This window comes from Puntigrus tetrazona, chromosome 13 (genome assembly GCF_018831695.1).
Source record: "Puntigrus tetrazona isolate hp1 chromosome 13, ASM1883169v1, whole genome shotgun sequence".
Classification (NCBI taxonomy): Eukaryota; Metazoa; Chordata; class Actinopteri; order Cypriniformes; family Cyprinidae; genus Puntigrus; species Puntigrus tetrazona.
Genome location: NC_056711.1, coordinates 13549374 through 13570314, shown reverse-complemented (window position 1 = coordinate 13570314; position 20941 = coordinate 13549374). Strand labels below are relative to the sequence as shown.

Below are 20941 nucleotides of genomic sequence, written 5' to 3'. Positions count from 1 at the left end.
TCAAAAAATGCTGTTCTTTTAAATGATAATAACCAATAAATTACAGTAACTTAGTAAAATATTTTATATTTTAACAGTAACAGTAAAATAAATCATGTTTCACAATATTAAGTTTTTCACTATATTTTAGATCAAATAAATGCAACCTGACTAGAGATCATTAGAGAATTCTATCAAAACATTACAAAATTCTTATCAACCCACACACCTTTGAATGGTAGCGTAAAGGCTTAAATGAATAAAAGCGGACACGTATGAAATACTTTTCCTGAATTGCTTTTGCAGACGAACTTCTATATTACTAACAGACCTGGCATGTACAGCTTTGCCAGCCTCGTGCAATCGTCACATTATCATTCATGTATTCTAAATGGAAGGAGCACACCTGGCACAGCATCTGCATGGCAGACCAGTTTACCTTTTAATTTTGTGTGCAGCAAAATTCCTGTGGAATGAAAACTTCCTATTTATTCTTGGTTTATTTATTTAGTTGGATGTTGCCTGCTGTAGCTATCAAAGGCTATAAAACAATAAGGCCCCTTATGGATGCAGATTTCAAATAAAACTTGTTTTATGTGTCATTCATTAGGAATAAAAGCCAGGCAAACAACTATTTTAAGATTTTGTGTAACTATTACCTTCAAACTACAGCTGACGCAATTATTTTTTACTTTTTCTAATTATTTTTTCCTTTTCTTTGACCCTTCTTTGAAATTTGATTTGTGATTACAATTTATTCTGTGTTAAAACTTACACATATTTTACTTTTTTTTTTTTTTTTTTTTTTTTAAACCGGGAACAAGAGGCTGGGGTTCCCATTAATTGGCCCCGCTCGACGAATACCACTTCATTAATCTGTTCTCAAGTTTAGCAGCGTTGACATTTCAGATCTCCTGAGCCATTTCAGGTTGCAGTGAACACATTGGAGTGAAGTGATCATTATTGAGTATTCGTTTGGACACAGGTGTCAGCTGTGGTGACTACTCTCTACTCCAGAAATGACTTCAGTGTTGGTCCCCAGCTTGCATCACGTTCTGAAACAAAACGGAAAACTCATTAATTGGGTTAATCTGCTTTGAAATTCACATACTTGTCTAATTGTTAATTGCTTACAGTTTTGCAAAGCAGGTAAATATGCTTTTAGAAATCAACGTCAATCAAAATTAAGTAGCTTAACGTTCGCTGTTAATTGAAATAATGCCAGAGGGTTATTTTTATACATCAATTTATCAGTCAGACTGTAAATTCGTATTCTTTTTAAAGCGTTTCCTTGGAAACATAACTGGAGGACTGGGATTTTTTTGAGAACCCTGTTGTTTTAAGTGACTTTTATTGAGTGTCTGCTTTTTACCGGGGACATAAACACTGAAAGGCTATTGGTAATATGGATAAATGGTGCAAGGGGAAATACTTCCTGCTGTTTGATGAAGTTCTCTACATGCACAGCATTCATGCATTCATCAGCATTCTCAGCGGGTGCTCCCTTAATCACAGGAAACAACCTGTTGTGAGCTATAGAAGTAGACACGTGCTTTTCTGAAAGTCAACTGAATTCATCATACAATAACAACCTCAGGAATGTATGATTTGGAAATATTTTTCCGCAATTTGTCAATTGTCTGAACTTGTTGTCTAATGATTACGCCAAAGTGTTTAGGGAAATAAACCTGAAGAAACCCCCGGGTGAACCTGTTTTTTAAAAAGATCTTTCTACAATTACACATTAATGGATATTTAAAAAAAACAAACAAATCTAAATTGAAATCTATATGAAATACTATAATAACTAAACACATTTACCTGTGAGGTGCACAGTTGAGGAACCTTTAAACGGTGCCTAGAGTTTACCCAAATAGCTCTGCCCGTGTGGAAATGTAAGGAAACCCAAATTGTGCCTGAAATATCTTTATCTTTATTTTTACAGTCTGAGACGGGATTTCCTTTTGATAAGCATTAATGTTTGTGCCAAAACAAGCATAATAAAACCCCACCCATTTGCCTTCCAGAAATATGATGATACGCGAAAGAATTAGCCCTTTCTCCTAGTTTTTCACTCTTCAATTTGTATAAACAGGTTGATGAGAGAAAGATGCTTTCGTAAAATACTGAGAACCAAATTTCTCTGTTTACCTTTCCAAACGTAAACATAAACACCCACACGCTCCTTAGGTGGCAGAAACAGACAAGGCTTGCCGAGAAAAAAACACACACAAAAAACACGCATGCTCGTGTTTTTAGACCAATTTTTCATCTGAAATGTGAACCACCAGTGCATTAGTGGAAAAAAAATATCTCTATATGTAAAAAAGGGATCTGAAATCTTTTTAAAAAAGGCATTCTCACATTTCAGCAGGGTGCAAGCTGTAGCACGGTCAGGATTCGGCTCACCCTCTGCTTTCGGGGAGGAGCTGCTCTGAGGCGCTGTGTTTGCAGAACTCTGGTGAGGGGTTAAGAGGGGAGATACAGCATCAGAGTCACCCAAACCTGGTCTGGAACTAGACGGAACTTCGACCTCCATGCAGTGCCAGGAGCTTCTCGTGAGGGGCCTGAGCTTGGCCATGATCTTGGGTGGGGTAATGCATTTTATATGTCTCATGAAATCTCACGCTGCCTATGGCCGCTACGTGGACACCTCGGGCAGCTCCATGATGGTGCCTGCAAGGCTCGCCTGGTTCCTTCAGGAGCTTCCCGCTCTGCTGGTGCCCCTTATTTTGATGCTGACCACCGATGGAAACAACGGCACTGGGAGACACCTGATGCTCGGGACCTTCTGCCTGCACTACTTCCAGAGGTAAGCCGCGTGAATGTAGGAGATTGTTGGTGGGGCTGAAAAACAATTAAAAATGTTACACCTTATAATACGGTTATTGAACATCAACATAAAAAAAAAGATCATTAGTATAAAGAAGGCCAGAAAAAAGGCGCGTAGCCACATTGGCATGTCATCACAGCATTTTTATTTTTTTTTCACCATGTACAGTACTTGTTTTTATTTAGTATACAGCTAACACAAGTTCAGCTACACTATTTCACTAACCTGGATCTGTTATCTAGCTCACCCAGAACAAATGAGGAAAAAAATATCCTTAATCCGAGGACAAAAGGGAACGCACTGGGTGGAATGTTCTCGAATCCTGTTTCCTCAGATAATCCTGCTGTGCTGACAATTAATCATGGCAGTGGAAATGTAACAGCAGAATTTTATTCAGATTTAGGTTGAGTAATCATACATAACCGGGCCAGAAGCAGGTGAATAAAGTGAGAGATAATAATTCAACAGAAGCATGATCTGGACACAATGCAACATGTTTGGGAACAGGTGTTGAATTAAAAGACATAGCTAATAACGGTGGAAGTGTAATGTACTGTGGGCCGATGACCAAGAGATGGTATTTGATATGTATCAACATTCTGGTTTCCAGGAGCTGCATCTACTCCCTGCTGACCAAAGGGCGGCCGTATCCGCTTAACATCATGCTGTTAGGGATGGTGTTTTGCTCTGTTAATGGCTTCCTGCAAGCACACTATCTGCTGCACTGTGCTACATATCACAATACATGGTTTTCTGAGGCCTGTTTACTAACCGGTAAAACTTGTTTACTGAAAAAACTAGTGTAATTCGGGGGTGTGATATACAAAACTAAATTGAGCATTTGAATTGAGATGATTAATTGCCAGCTGAATTTGAATTTAAGTAGATATTAGTGCTGTTGAAGGATTAATCACAATTCATTTTTGTTTGCATAACGTGTGTGCATATCTATAAATGAACATACAGTATATATTTTTTAAAAATGTTCACATTTACATGACTATATTTATATTATAAATACATTTATTTAATATTATATATATATATATATATATATATATATATATATATATATATATATATATATATATATATATATATATATTTTTCTGAAATACGTATTTATGTATACATAATAAATATACACAGCATGTAAACCAACACTTTTATTTTCAATGCAATTAATCATGATAAATCATGTGACAGCACTAGTAGAAATAAATGTAAGGTACAGCCAAAGAAGTCTATACAGGATATGAACAGATATATTCATACTTTTACTATAAACTGCTGTTGTGCATCCTAAAATCTGTTACTATGGCTGCATTAATTGTTCTAACAGTACTGACCTTTTTACTACCATCAAAAAGAAATGTATTGAATCAAACTGAAATAAAATGTATTCTACATAGGGAATTGCATACAATATGCAATAGGCCTACTGAAAAAAAAGTCCAACTTGTGAATAAAAAAGGAGATAATCCTTAAATTCAGAACTTTTTCCCAACCTTTATTCAATAAAAAATTATCATGTTAATAACTGAACTTAAAAATGGTTTTTACAGCAACTTCATAGAAGAATGATTTTTGGAACTTTAAGATACTTTAATAATTAGGCAACACTTCAGAATAAGGTTCATGTACTAAGAATAAGATTTTTTAGCTAAGTTAATACTAATTTCAGTATTTACTAAAAAAACAAGTTGTTTTTGTTAAATGTTAGTTAATGCACTGTGAGCTAACATGAACTAACAGTAAGTGATTGTATTTATTTATTAACTAATGTTAACAAAGATGAATATATAATGCAATAAACATATTGTTCATGTTTGTTAATACATTAACTAATGTTAACAAATGACACTTTACTGAGTTACCAATAGATCTTTATTTTTTAAAAGTGTAGAGCACTGAAGCTTATCCTTTGGTGCTAATTTCTTTAGAACAATTGCTTGATTATATTTTAAAATATTATATTAATGTATCTATATTTTTCTAGGTCTGATTATATTTTTTATGGGAATGGGAATCAATATTCACAGCGACCACATTCTTCGCAGCCTGAGAAAACCTGGAGAAATTTCCTATAAAATCCCGAGAGGTATACTTCAGGGTCTTTTTTTATGTTAGCAGCGCTCATCATTTATTGTCTTTATCTCAGTCTCTGTAAGCAAACTGCAATTAGCTGCACTGAATAAATGCTAAGCTGATTTATGTGTTTATTTTAACTGCAGGAGGTTTGTTTGAGTATGTGTCTGGAGCAAATTTCTTCGGGGAGATTGTGGAGTGGCTGGGCTACGCTGTTGCAACCTGGTCTTTACCCACATTTGCCTTTGCTTTTTTCACGATTTGCTTCATAGGCCCGAGAGCCTATCACCATCACAGGTGAACTAAAAACGCTTATTAATAAAATTAATATTACTTATGCATTTAAAAATGACATAATTTTGCATCTGGCGGTATATCGTTAATTCAGTAAATTGGGTTTTGAGAGTACAATGCAGTGATGCACTGAAAAAAAGTGTTAGAAAAACACATGTGGTTTCTTTAATGTGTTCCAGGTTCTATAATGAAAAATTCAAAGATTTCCCCAGATCAAGAAGATCTCTCATACCCTTCATCTTCTAAGAGCCACGGCAGATTAATGGAGTTTTTGTTCTGACAGAAGGAAAGAATTCATCTTCTCAAATGCTATGATGCACACCTGTACTTTTGTACGTTTATTTTCATAATCTGATTTAGCATGTAGCAAAAAAGTCTAAAATGTATGACTTGAACATGTTACTAGATTGTTTGTAATGGTTTTGACATCCTGTGAGATACTGGTTTAATCACAACACACTTTACTAGCCTACAGCTTAGTCTTTATATATATATATATATATATATATATATATATATATATATATATATATATATATATATATATATATATATATATATATATAATTTTTACGTTGTTGCAGTTATTAGTGTATTTGCGTTGTGTGTAATTTTCGAAAATTCTTTCACGAAGCTTAATATGCAGATAAAACTAAGTAGGCTGATTTGTCAAAAGTGTAAACACTGCGTGGCTATGCGGTGTCATGAGCATCTCGTCAACATGGATGACTGAGGGATTATCTGTTTGCTTAGTGCAAAAAAGCCTAATCAGAAATGTGATATTAAAGTGTGCTGATGCCAATAATGCGGTATTTCACTTCATATTTAAAGTAAAAAAAGATTTAATTAAGAAATCTTTTTTTTTTTTTTTTTTTTTTTTTAAATCAAGGAAAGAAGAATAGAAATTATCAATTTAGTTTCACACGCCATTAAAAAAAAAAGTGTCGGCAGACATTCTGGAGAAGCAAAGTTTATGAAAAAACAAAGCTTGTGCCATACGTGTTCTATCAAGCTGCAAACAAGCCAGCATCATAAAAGGCGAAAACATTTGACGGAATTCATACAGCGTTCATCATTTACCTCACTCCTTAGTCCTCCGTTATGGACAAACTCCTAAATTATACTCCTAAAATAAAAAAAGTCGATGTCAACGCTTGTAAACGCATCGGACTTTTTGATTTGAATCAGTTGAACCGGTTCATTAAACTTGTCCTAGTGATTAATTCACGAACCGAACATTTGATTGATGAAGCTTAAATGTGATATTTTATTAGCCAAATAAACGGCAGGAATGCTAACATACTGGAAGGAGTACGGACTGCACCAAGTGCGGAGAACTCTATCTGTAAAACACACACCCGTTGTTCTTTCTTACAATATATAATTTCCTTCAGAGCAGATACTTCTATGTGCTAATTTAGCAGATGTTTTTTTTTTTACCTGTACGGTGCAATAATTACAGGAAAATTAGCCCCGCAGCTACCTTTCTCAAAGGCACATGGCACAAGGACGATGACTCAGGCAGGGTCCAAAATTAACCGTTTGTCATACCTTTAAAATATGTGAAAATGTACCTACCATAAAACCGTTTTACTAGCCATTAAACTTTGTTTTTCTTAATTTAAAACCTGTCCTTATGACAACAGGTTTATCTGCTTGCATATTTGCAAAAGTACAGTTAATTGTAGCATTATATAAGCAATGAGACAGTCTCCAAACTCTCAGTTCTCATATTTTGGTAGTTTAGTGTAAATAATATTTAACATGCATGTTACTGCTGAAGAAAGAGTCAACATTTGATTATAAAATACATCAAACCTACACCCTTTATTCAAAGCACAGCTCTTCATTCATCACAATTTAATTGATATCCTTAATTATATATTTTACATCAAGAACAAAATTAGCCATCTCGACGGCCACATTCAAAGCATTGAGCTTGGCAGAAAATGAATCTAATATTCTTGGCTGATTGTCAGTGTGTTCCAGGGAAACAGGAGAGAAAGTGTGGCAAGCTGTATTTAGAAGGGTCTTCTCCAGGTCGGATCTGTCCTCCACCAGGCCACAGCCACAGGTTTTGGAGTATGTATCTGACACCCAGCGATGAGCATATGTCAAGTCAATGAGACAGTCCTGTCCATCATGCTCTAAGGAAAGAGCCACGGATTGCAGAGAGCTGCAGAACGCCTTGATTGCCATGAGGAACTCAGACTGAGAGATGCACAGAGCTGCAGCTATTGTTGCGGCTTTGGATTGATTCTGTGAAGTGACAGAAAATTAAATATAGCAGAAATTAAAAGGTACACCAATGGCACGCCCATTTTAATGTTGAGAGGATTTGTTTGGTCACAGCTCCCCTAGTGGTTATCTAAAATAGGTTTGAGCAGATTTTCCAATTACTGTAAAATTTTGTCAAACCATATAAAGTTTTTAAATAAGCTTTGACTAGCATGGCATCAAAATGGTCATTCTAAAAAAGAAACAGCAAATGTCTGCACACTAAAAATGAAAAAAATAAATAAATATTCTGGCCAACAGCAACATTTTTGTGTTATGAAGTTATGAAGGCCTAACTGGATAAATTGTTCATGCTTGGTTGTGCTTTAAATGTCAGTGTGTAGTATGCATTGTTGTTTTTGAATGTGCACACTTTTTTGTCAAAATTATTCATCATGAAATCTGGGATGATCCAACAAAAGCTGTAAGGTATCAAACCATTTTAAAACCTAGAACGGTTTAATAGTCTAGTCAGGTAGAACTGTGGCACTTGGCAAGCCTTGAAAATAAATGTCACAGTTAAAACCTCTGAAAAAGGAATATGAAATGCATGAATCTTTTCATCTGACAAATGGAACCTTAAAATCAATGCTGTAGAAATACAATTGAATATGATGTGTAACCGAAATGGAATAGAATACCATGTGTGTGATGTGGGTGGCCAGCAGCGTCTCTGTGCAGCCTCCTCCTAGCAGGGCGTAGGGCTCCCTCAGAGTCAGTCGCAACACATGTTCTGCTCTTTGGCATGTCATCTGTCCAACGGATGAAACAAATGTTCATCATATGAGAAAAGTGAAAATGGGAATTTATGCAACAAATTTGAATGAAGAAACGCAATCCAGTAAATCTGGAGAGAAAAAAAAAAAAAAAAAAATCGCAAAATTGAGAAAATACATAGTTTGAGAACTAAAAAAGAAAAGAATGCACCCAGAATAAACTCGAGTGCAAAGACAGTGTGGGGCAATACAGAGTACATTCACAAGCTATCTGTGCTGATTTTACTGTTGATGTAAAAGTAAGCATTGTGAATATTTCAATGATTTTATGCAGCTTTTATTTGGCCATTAAGTTTCCTAAAGACTGTATCATTAGTTTCGGCTTAAGAGTATAAAAGCATTAAAACAGATGTTTTAAACTTTAGCAGCAAAATGGTAAGCTTCATTTTGGTGAATCATTTCATTATTTCGAATTGTGTGTTTGTAAACTATTATATTGGCGATTTTAAATGAAAATTATTCAAATGAGTAAATGGATTAAACATAAAGATCTCCAATTTAACCTTCAGTTCTTCCAGCATGGTTTCATTTCTGTGGCAGAGAACCATTGTGCTAACAGCAGCATCTTTAGAAGGAAGGAGCTGGAGCAGCTCTCTGGATCCACATGACTGGAAACAGAGTCCTTTAACAATCCCGTAAGCTTCCGCCGGGACTGAAGAGTAAAGAGAAGCAACAGCCTGAGCACCTGAAATATTAAACACAGAGCCAAAATGAAACCACTATGAATGTAGTCTGCCATATCTTTCAATACTATTGTATCTGTGGTGTTGTATATTATGATGTTGCGTATTAATCAAAAAAAGGCATGGCTTTAAATAAATGACAAGCGTAAGTACATGCATAGAGACATTATAACATACATACCACTTAAACATTTCGGTTATCAAAAACACAGTAAAAACAGTAATATTGTGAAACAGCATTACTAAATATTTAATTACTAAATAATTTTAAAAATATATTTTAAGTGCAATTTATTCCTTTGATGGCAAAGCTTTTCAGCATCATTAGTCTTCAGTGTCACTTCATCCTTCAGAAATCAACCAAATATGCTGATTTGCTGCTTCTTTTTTTAAAATGTTAACATTTCTTATTATCAATGTTGAAAGAGTTAATATTTTCAGTGAAAAAAAAGCATTTATTTGAAATAGGAATCCTTTGCAACATGTTTTTATATTTTCTTACAGGCATTTTCCCTGACAAGAATATGTATTTTAAATGCCGCAATTGTAGTTATTATTATTTTAAAATAGTAATAAACATATAATTTAAATAGTTCTTTTTTGTAATTGCATATTTCAAATGTATATTGTCTTTACTTTAAAATGTTTTTGTTTTACATTTAGATTTTGTTTTTCATTTGTAGCGTTCAACCGCTGTTATTATGTTAAACTCCATTTATTGGCTATAAATTTATTTATTGGCTATAAAGTTCAATTCTATAAATATTCCTTGCTGTTAAACATTTACCTGTTATTTGGACAAATGGTTCGATCAGAGCTAGTCCAAGCCTCTCTATGACGATCACTCCGTGTTTCCTCAAGTAGTGTTGCAGAATAGGATGTACTACTTTTTGGCATGCAAATAATCTCACTTTGTCCTTAACAACTTGTTCCCCAAGTTTCAGGAGCAGCAGAAGGAGATCACGCTCTGGGTCCACTCCCCTATGGATCTCCAAAACCACATCCTCAAACTCAGAGATATCGCCTGACAATGACACATTGAAAACCACTGCCTTAAATGGACCAGATCCCAGTCTCTTAAGATCCATTAACTCAGGGACATCCACCAGCAGTCCTGGGAAAATAGAAGAATCACTCACAGACAGGCCCTCGATGCCGATGGTGACTGTCCTGCCAAAGCAGGTCACACCGGAAGAGTTGCAAGGGATGGAATACAAGAAGGCCTGCGCGATCAGTGAACTGATATGCTGTGCTTCCTTGCTATTCAACATACAGGCTGGTTTGCTGGCGATCATGCTGCGGGCCAGTGCAATGAATGAATCACATCTGCTGAAGTCTACTGGCACCTTGCAACCACAAGAGTCTCCTTTAAGATACACATTGCATTCTTCCACAATGTGTTTGTATACCTTGGCTGCTGCAGCTGTCCTGAGGTTATATTTTTGAGTATTTTCGATAAGTCTGAGCATCAAAATCCCCATAAACAGCCCAGAGTCACTGTACCGTGCAGTGTGATGTTGAACAGCAGTTGAGATCATTTTGAGAAGCGGCTCAGACATATCCACTCGTTTGAGCAGGGCTGAAGAGGTTGACGTCGTCAAGACATGGCCTCCAATATGGTTGTGTATTTGTTTCAGTCTGCCAGTAGGTCCGTAGGCAGTACAGAATATATTTCTCAACAGAGCCATCTTTTGGCAGATGGTACTGTTGGAAAGTGGCTCATCTGTGCACACAGCAGGTTTCTTCTTACAAATGCGAGACATGCTGTGGTTTCGTACAGAGAAATTTACTGAATGTTATCAATAGTTGCTTTTCAATAACCAGAAATTAATAGATTATATCTAATATATTAATAAAAGAAAGAATATATCGCAGCTCATATATCTATCATGTTTTTTTGTTCTTTTTAAATGACCCTGTGGTCAGACAAATAGAATTTTAAAAGTATAAAATTATATGTCAAGTAAAATGAGGTTATTAACGGCATGCATAATTATAAAACAAATGTTGCTGTGAGGCTCGGCATGTCACTTCATAACTATATTTGGATAACTACTCACCCAAATTACTCTTTTAACATGAAGTACAGCAATCATAAGAAAATTGATGTCGATATCTATTCAAAACAAACGTAATGTCTTATAAGACGTGAAGAGATGTGTAGAATGTTGCATTTGAGACTCGTACATACCCCAAAATGTATCTCACTGTTCAACTAAACATATTAAGAAATAAAAACATGAAAAACTTAAAGCCTAACGGTAAAAGCAAAACAGATTGTGTTCACGTCATACACACGCTCTCGTCTGGTGACCAAATCATGCCAGATATAAAGTATTTAACAGTATAAACCCATAAAGCTCTGATTGGATTTTTAATCGCTAAGATTATACATTGAATACGTGACTATAATTTTTTTAGCGATATACTGTCATGAATGTTTCGCAGTTTACTTGGAATGACGAACTCGGCTGGCTGGCAAAGCATGCAGCCTCCTATATCCGACTGCGTCTCCGTGACAACTGCAAGCGCCGGGGTCCTAACGTGACAGAGCAAGTTTCAAACCAACGGCGGGAGAAAATGATTAAAGCGACTTTCATCATTGCTATTTTATTGTTATCCTTGAGTCATATTAATTAAAGATTTTATAATGTCAATATATATCTACACAACCCAGGAATATCATAAGACAAGTCTGTGAGCGTTATTTTACAATACCCTTTTTTATTTTCTTACAACTTCCGTCCAACTGCTTCTCGCACGAACATGTGAGTATTTCACGCTAGGTGTTTAGGTTTTTATTACTGTATGAACATTTTCGTGTTTGCAGCAATAATATTTATTTTTGTGTTTCTCTGAAGTTATTTGATTGTGAATTTTTTATGGTTCTACACATTTTTTCTTTGAATTTTTGCAGTGTCTCAGAATGCAGTCTTCTAAGTTTGTAGTCAAGGTATGTGAACATATTTATTTATTTATTTTTATCTGTTGATTGTAGAAACTTGGCTGTTGCTGAAGTATTTTGTGAGGACATTATTGTTGTTCATTGCAAATATGCAAGGCCATTTCCCCTTTGGTAAATCATAATTATTAATTATTAAACTTTTGTATTTTTTTCAATGCAAAATTTAATTTGGAATTTAATAAAAACTTAATCTAAACTCTAAATTCTAAATTTTATCCCCCTTGTATTATAATAATGTTTTTAATATTTTTAATATCTTAGAATTTAGAAATTTCCTGAATCTTTTTTTTGTTTGTTTACTTTTTGTCTCGTAATTTATGCCATTGTTATGATTGCCCAAAGCATGATTTATTTATTTTTTATGTGGCAGAAATAGGCTTCTATACAATGTCCCTGAGATAATGGAGTTTTTTTTTTCTTTTTAAATAAGAAACCTCAAAAAAATGTATGGGGACTTAAAATCAAGGCTTAAAGTGGTGCTCGGAGCAGTTCAGTAGCTCCTTACTGCAGTACACAAGATCCAGGGGGCATAGTTATATCCACATCCAGGGGGTGGAGAGTTTAGGGATATGTGAAGTAGGAGGAGATAGAATTGGATTAAATCTTACCCCCTGGACCTTGCAGTGAAGACCATCTCATTCAGTTGAAAAAAAAAAATTATCTGTATGTCACTTTCCTAACACTAGAGGGGGTGGTCGCTTCAGCAATGAGTTGCCTCAGGTAGTTCAACAACATTGAACTGTCTGAAATGTATTTAGTTTGTAGTTTACAGGACATAACGTTTACAAACAGGACATGCCCATTACTTGTTCAACCTGCATTTGTTACAATCCATGCTAAAAAACTTTCAGGATGTTAGGGTTGCATCATATTGTCCGTACCTCGGTCTCCTTCTTTTACATCGCATCCTATTTGGATGTTTTTACAATCATCTATCCAGCTAGCTGAATGTCTCCTCCATGTTTCTCAGCAGCTCAGATGCTGGACCGGTCCTGTCTATTCATCCACAGGCCAGATGAATGAATGTCAGTGCTAATGCATGTCAGATGTTTCTATTAAGCGCTAAAAAGCCCCGGGTTTCTTTTTTTGTTGATGTTTCATATAGCGAAGACTCTAGTTCCTGGACACACACACATCCGCGTTTAGTGCCAGACTTTGGCTGCATATTTCTCTCTTTCTGTCTTTCTCACTCATCATCTCTCCCGTCTTTCTGTTTTTCATTGTGGGAGAGCGCCACTCACCAACTTCACCCTCCCAGTCTGCACATAATGATACTGTTATATATGTTGCTCTCCCTGAGAAAGGAACTGTCATGCCCAACACTGTGACCACAGGGAGACATTTAAAAATGGTGTAGCAAACAATGCCCTAAGCTGGCCCAGTTCTCAGCTTTGCTGTTCTAGTGGCACAGAAGACCTGTGTCATAGGTTTAGAACAAAACAATGGGAAAATGAAATTCACCTAAAAATGAACATTTACTAAAAATATACTAACTTTCAGGCTCTGTAGATGAGTTTTTTTGTTCATCAGAACAGATTTGAAGAAATTTTGCATCACTTCACCATTGGATCCTCTGCAGTGAGTGGGTGCCGTCAGAATGAGAGTTCGAACAGATGATTAAAAACAACACAATAATCGTCAAGCAATCAACAACTTTATTTAAATTTCTATCCACAACCTAAAATGTGAGTGGAGGGCAACAATTTTCCGCTCCGGGTTCAGCATTTCCCACTCCTCGCTCAGCTGATCAGAAATACTACTCCGAGGCTAAAGAGTTTCAGTATGTTTAAAACATCACAGTTCTGTTCATAGTATATATAAAAAGAAGAACATAAAATAACAGGAGTGTTTCAAAGTGGCTTGTTGGAACACTAGTGTGCAAACATTTTTCATATTGTATGCAGCGCTTATAACGTTGTCAGCGTTATTGCTTTTTTTCAGGAGCAAATTTTGTTTGATGAAAATAAGTTTTTGTCAATTATTGTCTCATTGCAAATAGGATAGATGAAGTAAGATGTTTACAAGATTACATTTGTTTAAATGCATTATTGAGAGAGCGATTGCATGTGAATGTGAAGTGTTATACCTGTTTAAATCGTATGCTTTTACCTGAAAATATTCAGTAGCATATTTAGAAGGACAAACTAATTCCTTTAAAGTATAACTTGTCTTCATCATAACCTTCACATTCTTTCTAATTTGGGTGATCCTTCTCTATCAAGCTGGCTAAATTTGCTGTTTATATTATGGGTCATTGGCATGAATTGTACTCGCGATGGAGCGATAGTGGAATGCTCTCGGAACGATGGAAATCCACAACACTCAGACTTTAAAAAAAAAAAAACTCCTTGTTCTATTCAAAATGACACCGCTGCACTCATATACCATTCGCGCTCATATACTCTGATCCAATATTGCAATGAAAACGCTCTTGTCTGAATCAGGAAAGAAACATGCTGTGGATATCAAGGGCTATTTACAAGTCAAACAATTCTAAACACAAATGTCAGTGGATTTTGATGTGAGACGACAACAACAGAAAATGGACCTTTTCCAATAATGAGTTCTAGATTACCATTTAGATACAAGTGGCCAGAAGACACTTAATAGTTGTTGTTGTTGTTTTTTTTTTTGTCAATACAACTTTTCAGTTTTTTGCTTCACCTAATGGTGAACAACATTTCAGCAGAATTTTATTTCGAGGTGGACTATTCCTTAAAGACAACTACAAATACACCATAAGAGGAAAAAATTTAACTAACCCTAATTCAAAATACAGGTAAAGCACCTGTGCAAGTGATTAGTAGAGTCATCGTTTGAAGATCCTGTCCAGCCTGACACAGCAACATTAAGCTGGATGTCATGTTTCCACTGTGCAGTGCAGTTTTTGAAGGTGATGAGATACTCCCACATAAATTGACTCACGATACAAGTTTAGGCCCTGACTTTCTCCTTAACGCCTCAGAAGTCTTGAATATTTACACAAGACCTGCCACGCCACTCCACTGTTATACCCATCTGGTGTAGGAGGTGGTGGGAGAGCACGATTCTTGTTTTTGAGTATGAACATTAAGTGCTGGGTAGTATGACAGATGTCTTGGCTCTGGTTTATGTGCTAGGTCGACTTCCCTGGTAGATACGGACCACACACTTGGACCTCCGAGCATCCTGTTACTGTCATTGAATCAAGGAAATATGTTGTCATTTCTGAAGCGCGGAGGAAAAACTGGGATGGATGCAACTTAGCAGACATGGGAGGATGCAATAGAATTCTTATGTTTTGTCATTTTCGATACTGTCCAAGTTATATTTTTCTGGTAATTTATTGCTGCAGATTTACAAACTAATGTAGGTAGTTTAGCAGTACATCTGTCAACTACAGTTAAATTACACTGTAAGGAAGCAGATGGATGGTTGTTTTTCTCTCTCTTGATACTTCCTTTTTATTAGAATTCTTGGGATCTTTCTGATATTGTTCAATTGTTTGTAGAGCTTTACCAGGTGATATTCCTGCCTGTTCTTGCTGTTGGAATTTTGCTTCTGGGTTGTGTCCTGTATGGAAAAAGCACAACTCCATTCAGGTGTGCTAACATCCAGAGATTAACTTAGAGAGCACTTCAGAATTCCTAGAAATAAAGACCAGCTTAGTCATAATCACACTGATTTATTAGTGGTTTGTGTTAAGGTTTTCAAAACCCCTGACCCTAAGCAGTGGCTCCAGACTAAAAATGATTAGGGATTGATTGGCTCCCATAATAAACATTGGCTTTTAAACAAATTGCTTTCATTTAGCAAATGGCTTCTCTGGTTAAACAATACAGAATTGCCAAATAATTGTTATTTTTTGTGCGATATTATGTATTGCAAAAAAAACAAAACACAAAAAAAAAACAATTTATGTAGACTCACATAGCTGACAAATGACTTCTGGTTCAGTGCGTGCGGGGGTGGGAGTCCATTTCAAGTAATGCCTCTGATCGAGTGAGTTTGATTTAAACTGATAATAAAGTCTTTAATTTAGTGATTTGTAAAATACTGTCAAATGTATGGATTGCACAAAGAAAAATTATAACATAATTTTGAGTGAAAAATGGTAAAAGGACATTGTTTGTGTGGCAGAAGTCCTTGCATGACACATGTGACTATGATTTATATAAATAATTTTATTAAGTTTTAAAACCTTTTTTTTTATTAATTAGAAATGAGGGTGTTGCATGATATTTATGTTTAGTTAAATATTTATTGCACTATTTTAATGTCATATGTGTTTTATTTTTTTTTTTGCAGTGTACTTTTTAATTTATTGTTGCAAATCTTAAATTTTCGGTCACATTATTAGTGTTACAGTTTATTGAAGTGAGGTGTACTGTTTTCTAAGACAAATGCCATAGACACTTTATCGAAGGAAGGACTTGGTTCATATCTAAAGAAACCATCAAAGAACACCATAGCAACATCCTGGCAACCACCCAAAATCAGTTTTGAATGTAAAAATCTAGTTAAACTCGTTTGTGTCTTATAAGTTTTAGCTCTTGCTGTCTAAGATTGACAACGCTAATGTTGACCCTCTTGAGGCAACGCCAAGTGACTCACTCTATACAAAATCAGCAAGTCAAGACCAAAGATTTAAACTTTTAACAGGCAACACCCATAGATCTAAAGAATTCCCTCAGGCTCCGGAGACTGTTCGTCGACCTGCGACGCTCTTACAAAGACAAAGACGGAGCTAGACGAAGGGGGGAGTTTTATTGAGTGAGACTGCTTCTGCTGCCCTCTGTCTCTTATTCTCTCTCTCTCTCTCCCCGCATAAACATCTGTGGCTGGTTAATGTTAGCCCCGGAGCTAAGTGCAGAGAAAGGGGGTCTGGTTCTCACAGCAGCGATAGCAGTGGTAAAAGGGCAGGAGGTGTGGTGGCGAACAGGCAACTGCCGCACAAGCGCTCCTGGGCCGACTGCCCGACACTAATCAGAGAGTGAGGGCAGGAGAAAGCGCAGTTAGGGAGGGTGAAACTGATAAGAGAAGGTAACGGGGAGCATCTTGGGAACTGCAAGTGATTGAGAGCAGAGCCAGGAATCCAAAAAGCCGAAAGCGACCCGGTTTGCCTCATGTGTTTTTTCAGCGGCTGGGAGTAGAAAATAGCACGGCTTAGCTGTGGACTTCGGTCAGGGCGGCGGGGACTGATTTGGTACTGTTCTGTTTTATTGTTTGTTTGGTTTCAGGGCCTTTGTTGTGTGTTTTTGGCAGGCCGTGCTGATCTGATAAAGAGTGAAAGGTAAGAACAAGCTTAATCAGGAGGTTATTGACCCACAGGAAACCTCAGGTGTATTCAACGAGGATCAACAAACAAAAGGATATAGAAAAAGAAAGAAGCAGTTCTTTGCCTCAAGCCTTATAGACAATAATTTATATGGTGAAGACTAAGAATACCTTGTATGATCCTATCTGCAAAGGGTTTCCTGAAGACAGTATCACTCTTCCTCTAGAATTTGACAAAGAGCTGTCAAGACATTCATTGAACAACAGTGAAGGATTTGTTAAAACCATTGCAGGTGTTTAACATAAGCAGACTAATAAATCACACATGGATGAAAAATAAACTAGTACAAGTAACTCTGGAAACAAAAGAAACTCAGCAAACACACCTACATTACTTTTCTGAGAAATTTAATGTATTCACAGACAAATTGTTTAACAGAGGTTTTGTAGCGGCTAAGGTCAGAGATCACATTTTGGTTCAGCTGTTTTCTGACAGTTTTTTTTTCTTAAAGGAATTTCTGACAGACATTCACAAAAGCATTGCAAAAGTGACTGTTGCAAAACTTGTTATCTTTTAATACCGAACTCTGGAAATACAGCCAAGGATTTTCTTGTTTACTGGGATAATAATAGACTTTGGATGGCTGTAGTATTTGTTATTGTGAAGTTTTGCAATTTAACTATTTTGAGACTCAACAAATCTCACACAACAAATATGAATCCAAATCTGTAGATCTTTGTTATTGCAGCTTGGTAGTGCAACATTGTTTAACTTGCTTGTCTTCATGCAAACAGGATGGTTGTTAAATGTACAAAAGCTTAGAGTGGCTTAGGCCTGACTCTTATATCCAATCAAACAGGCATCTTATGATTTCCTTTTAAAGGGATTCCTTTTTAAAGGGGGTATGACAATTCTGTTACCCTGTGCTCACTTACTTGTTTGAAGTGTATTTCATTGCCAGTGCAACAAAAGTCAGGAGGTCCAAAGCAACATCAGATCCCAGACCTTGGACTTTTACTGTATGGACAATAAATACATTATGTTCTCTGTAGAAAGAAGAAATGCATACAAGTTTAGCATAACAAAATACTGACAATTTGTACACTAATTGCACTAATCTTTCATAAACCAATCCTCCCATGTCAGCTGAATTAACTCACGTTAGCTGCACATTTAAAGACAGACACCATATTAGGCAAATCCAGTTTACTGCTTTTCCCTGTTCCCTGTCCCATAGTCACACAGGGCCTGGAAAAGCAGAGCGAACATGCCTCTCTAACACTGGGAACATTCCTACAGTCTTCTGTAATGGCATATTTCAGATTTCGAAAAGAAAGTGGAGAAAACAGAACAGCATGCGATAGCATGGTTGTTCCAGAGGCAGTATGCGAAGAGACATTATGGGATCATCGAAGCCGAGCTCCTTTTCACTGCCTGATTGACAGTTCCCGTCCATCCCCTCCATTGCTTTCCCACGCCACGGTAATTGTGGAAGGCAGTCAGCCGAAACCACTGGTCAGTCGCAGAATGGCCACAGCACAAAGACGTGTAGAGAAAGCCGCTCAGTGTTTTCTAAAGGATCTGCTGTCCTTCGCATACACGCATACATAAGGATGCCTCTGTTTCTTCTTTTAGTTCTTGTCTCTGCTTGCCCGCAAAGGATTAACTCCTTGTTGACTTCAAACACCTCATCGGAAGAGATTTATCACGGATCGATGAATGAATGTATCTGTAATGATCTCAATGAAATGAAAACGACCTTGACAGAGATCCTAACAGAGCTGTCTCACGTGTCACCACCTATATATAGCCACTTATCCATTAAAAAAGACTTCCATAGTCTAACACAAGGGGGCAGCCTGTCCCTCATGTTCAGCAGGGCTGCCACCAAGCTAACCCTCATGTACACAAAGCAGCAATTAGAGGAAAATATGCTTTCATGTCAAAAACAAAGCTATTTGGCAGCACGATTTGGCCTGTCTCTGCGCTAATAATGTGCCGTAATCCTGCTTGACTGGAGATGAATTCAGAGGTTAGAAGCCAAACGAGAATGCTGGAGACGTTTTATTTACTCAGTCGCTGTAGATTCCTCTGGTATGGGGATGCATAAATCATTGCTTATGGGACGAGCGAGAAAGAGACAGAGGAGATGTAAAGAGAGAGAAAATGAGTGTAGCCAGAAAGCGATGCTAAACAATGGGCTTTACCCAACACACCCTTCTAATTCACTCTCACATCATCCCTTCCCAGCTGGCCTCGGAGAACCCAGAACATTACTGTCTGGCCCGGGCCACTTTAGCACTTCTCCAGGGCCCACTAAAACGCACACTCACTTACTCACATACTCACTCAGTTGTGTTCTATCTGAGTTTTATCAGGCACTCTGGAAGTGCTCTAGAATGTGTTCTGGACTGTGTCTTGAAAAGGGGGATTTCTTTTGGTCTGCTCCCCTCTGATGTCATCAGTTCGTTCCCCCTAGTGTCAATCAAGTTTGTCCACATTTGCTTTGAGCTCAGGTGTTGACATGCTTCAGCGCCGGCTCCTCTCCGGCCTCTTTGCGGGTGGTCCTGGAAAGGCTTGCGCGAGTGGACCGAAGCACAGTGACAGGCTTGGTCTTGCGCTCATGTGTAAAGCATAATCAGGTCGGTGTGGAGCGGAGATGTAACGATTGCCTAAATGGCCGCGACGGCTCTGGCTCTCCTACTCTGGCGTGACTTATTGTCCCTGACGTGCTGACGCAGCGCTCCAAGAATCCCACTCTTTGCATGAAGTTCTGCAGCCTCCCTGAATCTGGCCCTCGTCAAATTTCCATAGACTAACAGGTTAGCAAGGGCATCCTTTGGTAAGGCATTTCCTCAAGCTGCAAATCCTTTGCTGTGTCAGTCCTCCGCACGGCTTTGGTTTTAACACCACCGTCTTTGAGATCAAGTGTATCTGGTTACTGACATAATGCTAATGAGGTGCGTTTACAAAGCTTGTAAAACTGGTGTGCAGAGTGGGGGGAAGCAGATGCACAAAGACAAGAGGAAGGGGATGGAGTGACTTGCCTTTAGCTATGGATTTAAAGGTGTCATTCAATCAGCTCAGTGATGACTTCTTTTTGTTGTGTTTAAGCCGTCCATCTCTCTCTCTCATTTTCTCTCAAAGTGTGGGAATTACGCCATGCTGGTGGATCTTCACATTCTGCCCTTAGGCGGCCAAGACAATGCCAGCTGGTTCTCTCCAGAGCACAGGAAGGTATGGGAATGAGGGTGTGTTTCTGTTTGTTTGTATATGTCCTCTTATACTTCAATAGACTGATACTGCAGGAATCTGGAATTTGGATCTACTCTTGGGGATCACCCCAACCTCTTTCTGCTTTTATAAGATATATGTTTTCATTGGCCAACTCAGCCGAAAGGGTTTGAATGATTACCCCTCCCAGGTTTAACTCTACATGCAGAACGTCTAGTTAAATTTGAGCTTCATATAAAAAGTTTAGGACAAATGTCAACTTGGGAGGTTTGTCTTTGTTTTCAAGATTGCAAGTATATGTGCAAAATCTTGTGTGTTTGTATGCACAGGAAGTCGGCTTTCTGATTAGAGATGCATTGGAGCTGAGAGTGAGGCAGTTTCAAGAGGCCAGATACCAGAAGATCCAGCCCAAACCGAGGAAGGATCTTACCCTGACTGGCCCACTCTGTCTTAAAGGTATAGCACACATGGGCTCTGCATATTCTCTTGTAGTACTAATATAAACAAGCATGTTTGATATAGAATTAATGTGAGTAATTCTGACATACTGCATCA

General features: G+C 37.3%; 3 protein-coding genes across 10 annotated transcripts in view; 2 read left to right on the top strand and 1 right to left on the bottom strand.

Annotated features, from left to right (window-relative positions):
- Nucleotides 1–2289: 2289 nt before the first annotated feature.
- On the top strand, nt 2290–5651 carry srd5a2b (steroid-5-alpha-reductase, alpha polypeptide 2b). The gene is made up of 5 exons (XM_043255089.1): nt 2290–2791; nt 3423–3586; nt 4812–4913; nt 5047–5197; nt 5374–5651. Exons 1-5 carry the CDS (start codon nt 2517–2519, stop codon nt 5438–5440), a joined length of 759 nt encoding a protein of 252 aa, XP_043111024.1. The 5' UTR covers nt 2290–2516; the 3' UTR covers nt 5441–5651.
- Nucleotides 5652–6989: 1338 nt separating this feature from the next.
- On the bottom strand, nt 6990–11222 carry mkks (MKKS centrosomal shuttling protein). Of its 5 annotated transcripts, XM_043255057.1 has the most exons (6): nt 11122–11222; nt 10991–11046; nt 9718–10694; nt 8751–8932; nt 8113–8223; nt 6990–7453 (listed from the first exon to the last, which is right to left on the bottom strand). In XM_043255057.1, exons 3-6 carry the CDS (start codon nt 10691–10693, stop codon nt 7055–7057), a joined length of 1668 nt encoding a protein of 555 aa, XP_043110992.1. In that variant the 5' UTR covers nt 10694; nt 10991–11046; nt 11122–11222; the 3' UTR covers nt 6990–7054. The 5 variants fall into 5 exon arrangements, with proteins under 5 accessions (XP_043110992.1, XP_043110990.1, XP_043110989.1 ...); XM_043255055.1 differs by having other exon boundaries at nt 9718–11046; XM_043255054.1 differs by lacking the exon at nt 10991–11046.
- Nucleotides 11223–11480: 258 nt separating this feature from the next.
- LOC122356403 (SLX4 interacting protein) overlaps nt 11481–20941 on the top strand; it is a 37106-nt gene continuing 27645 nt past the window's right edge. For 2 of the 4 annotated variants that reach the window (XM_043255080.1, XM_043255078.1), the window contains exons 1-4: nt 11481–11698; nt 11848–11883; nt 20300–20389; nt 20716–20842. In XM_043255080.1, the coding sequence (XP_043111015.1) occupies nt 11857–11883; nt 20300–20389; nt 20716–20842 (244 nt within the window). In that variant the 5' untranslated portion in view covers nt 11481–11698; nt 11848–11856. Of the gene's footprint in view, nt 11699–11847; nt 11884–16778; nt 17081–20299; nt 20390–20715; nt 20843–20941 lie in introns of those variants that run through there. The other 2 variants (XM_043255081.1, XM_043255079.1) reach the window with 2 other exon arrangements.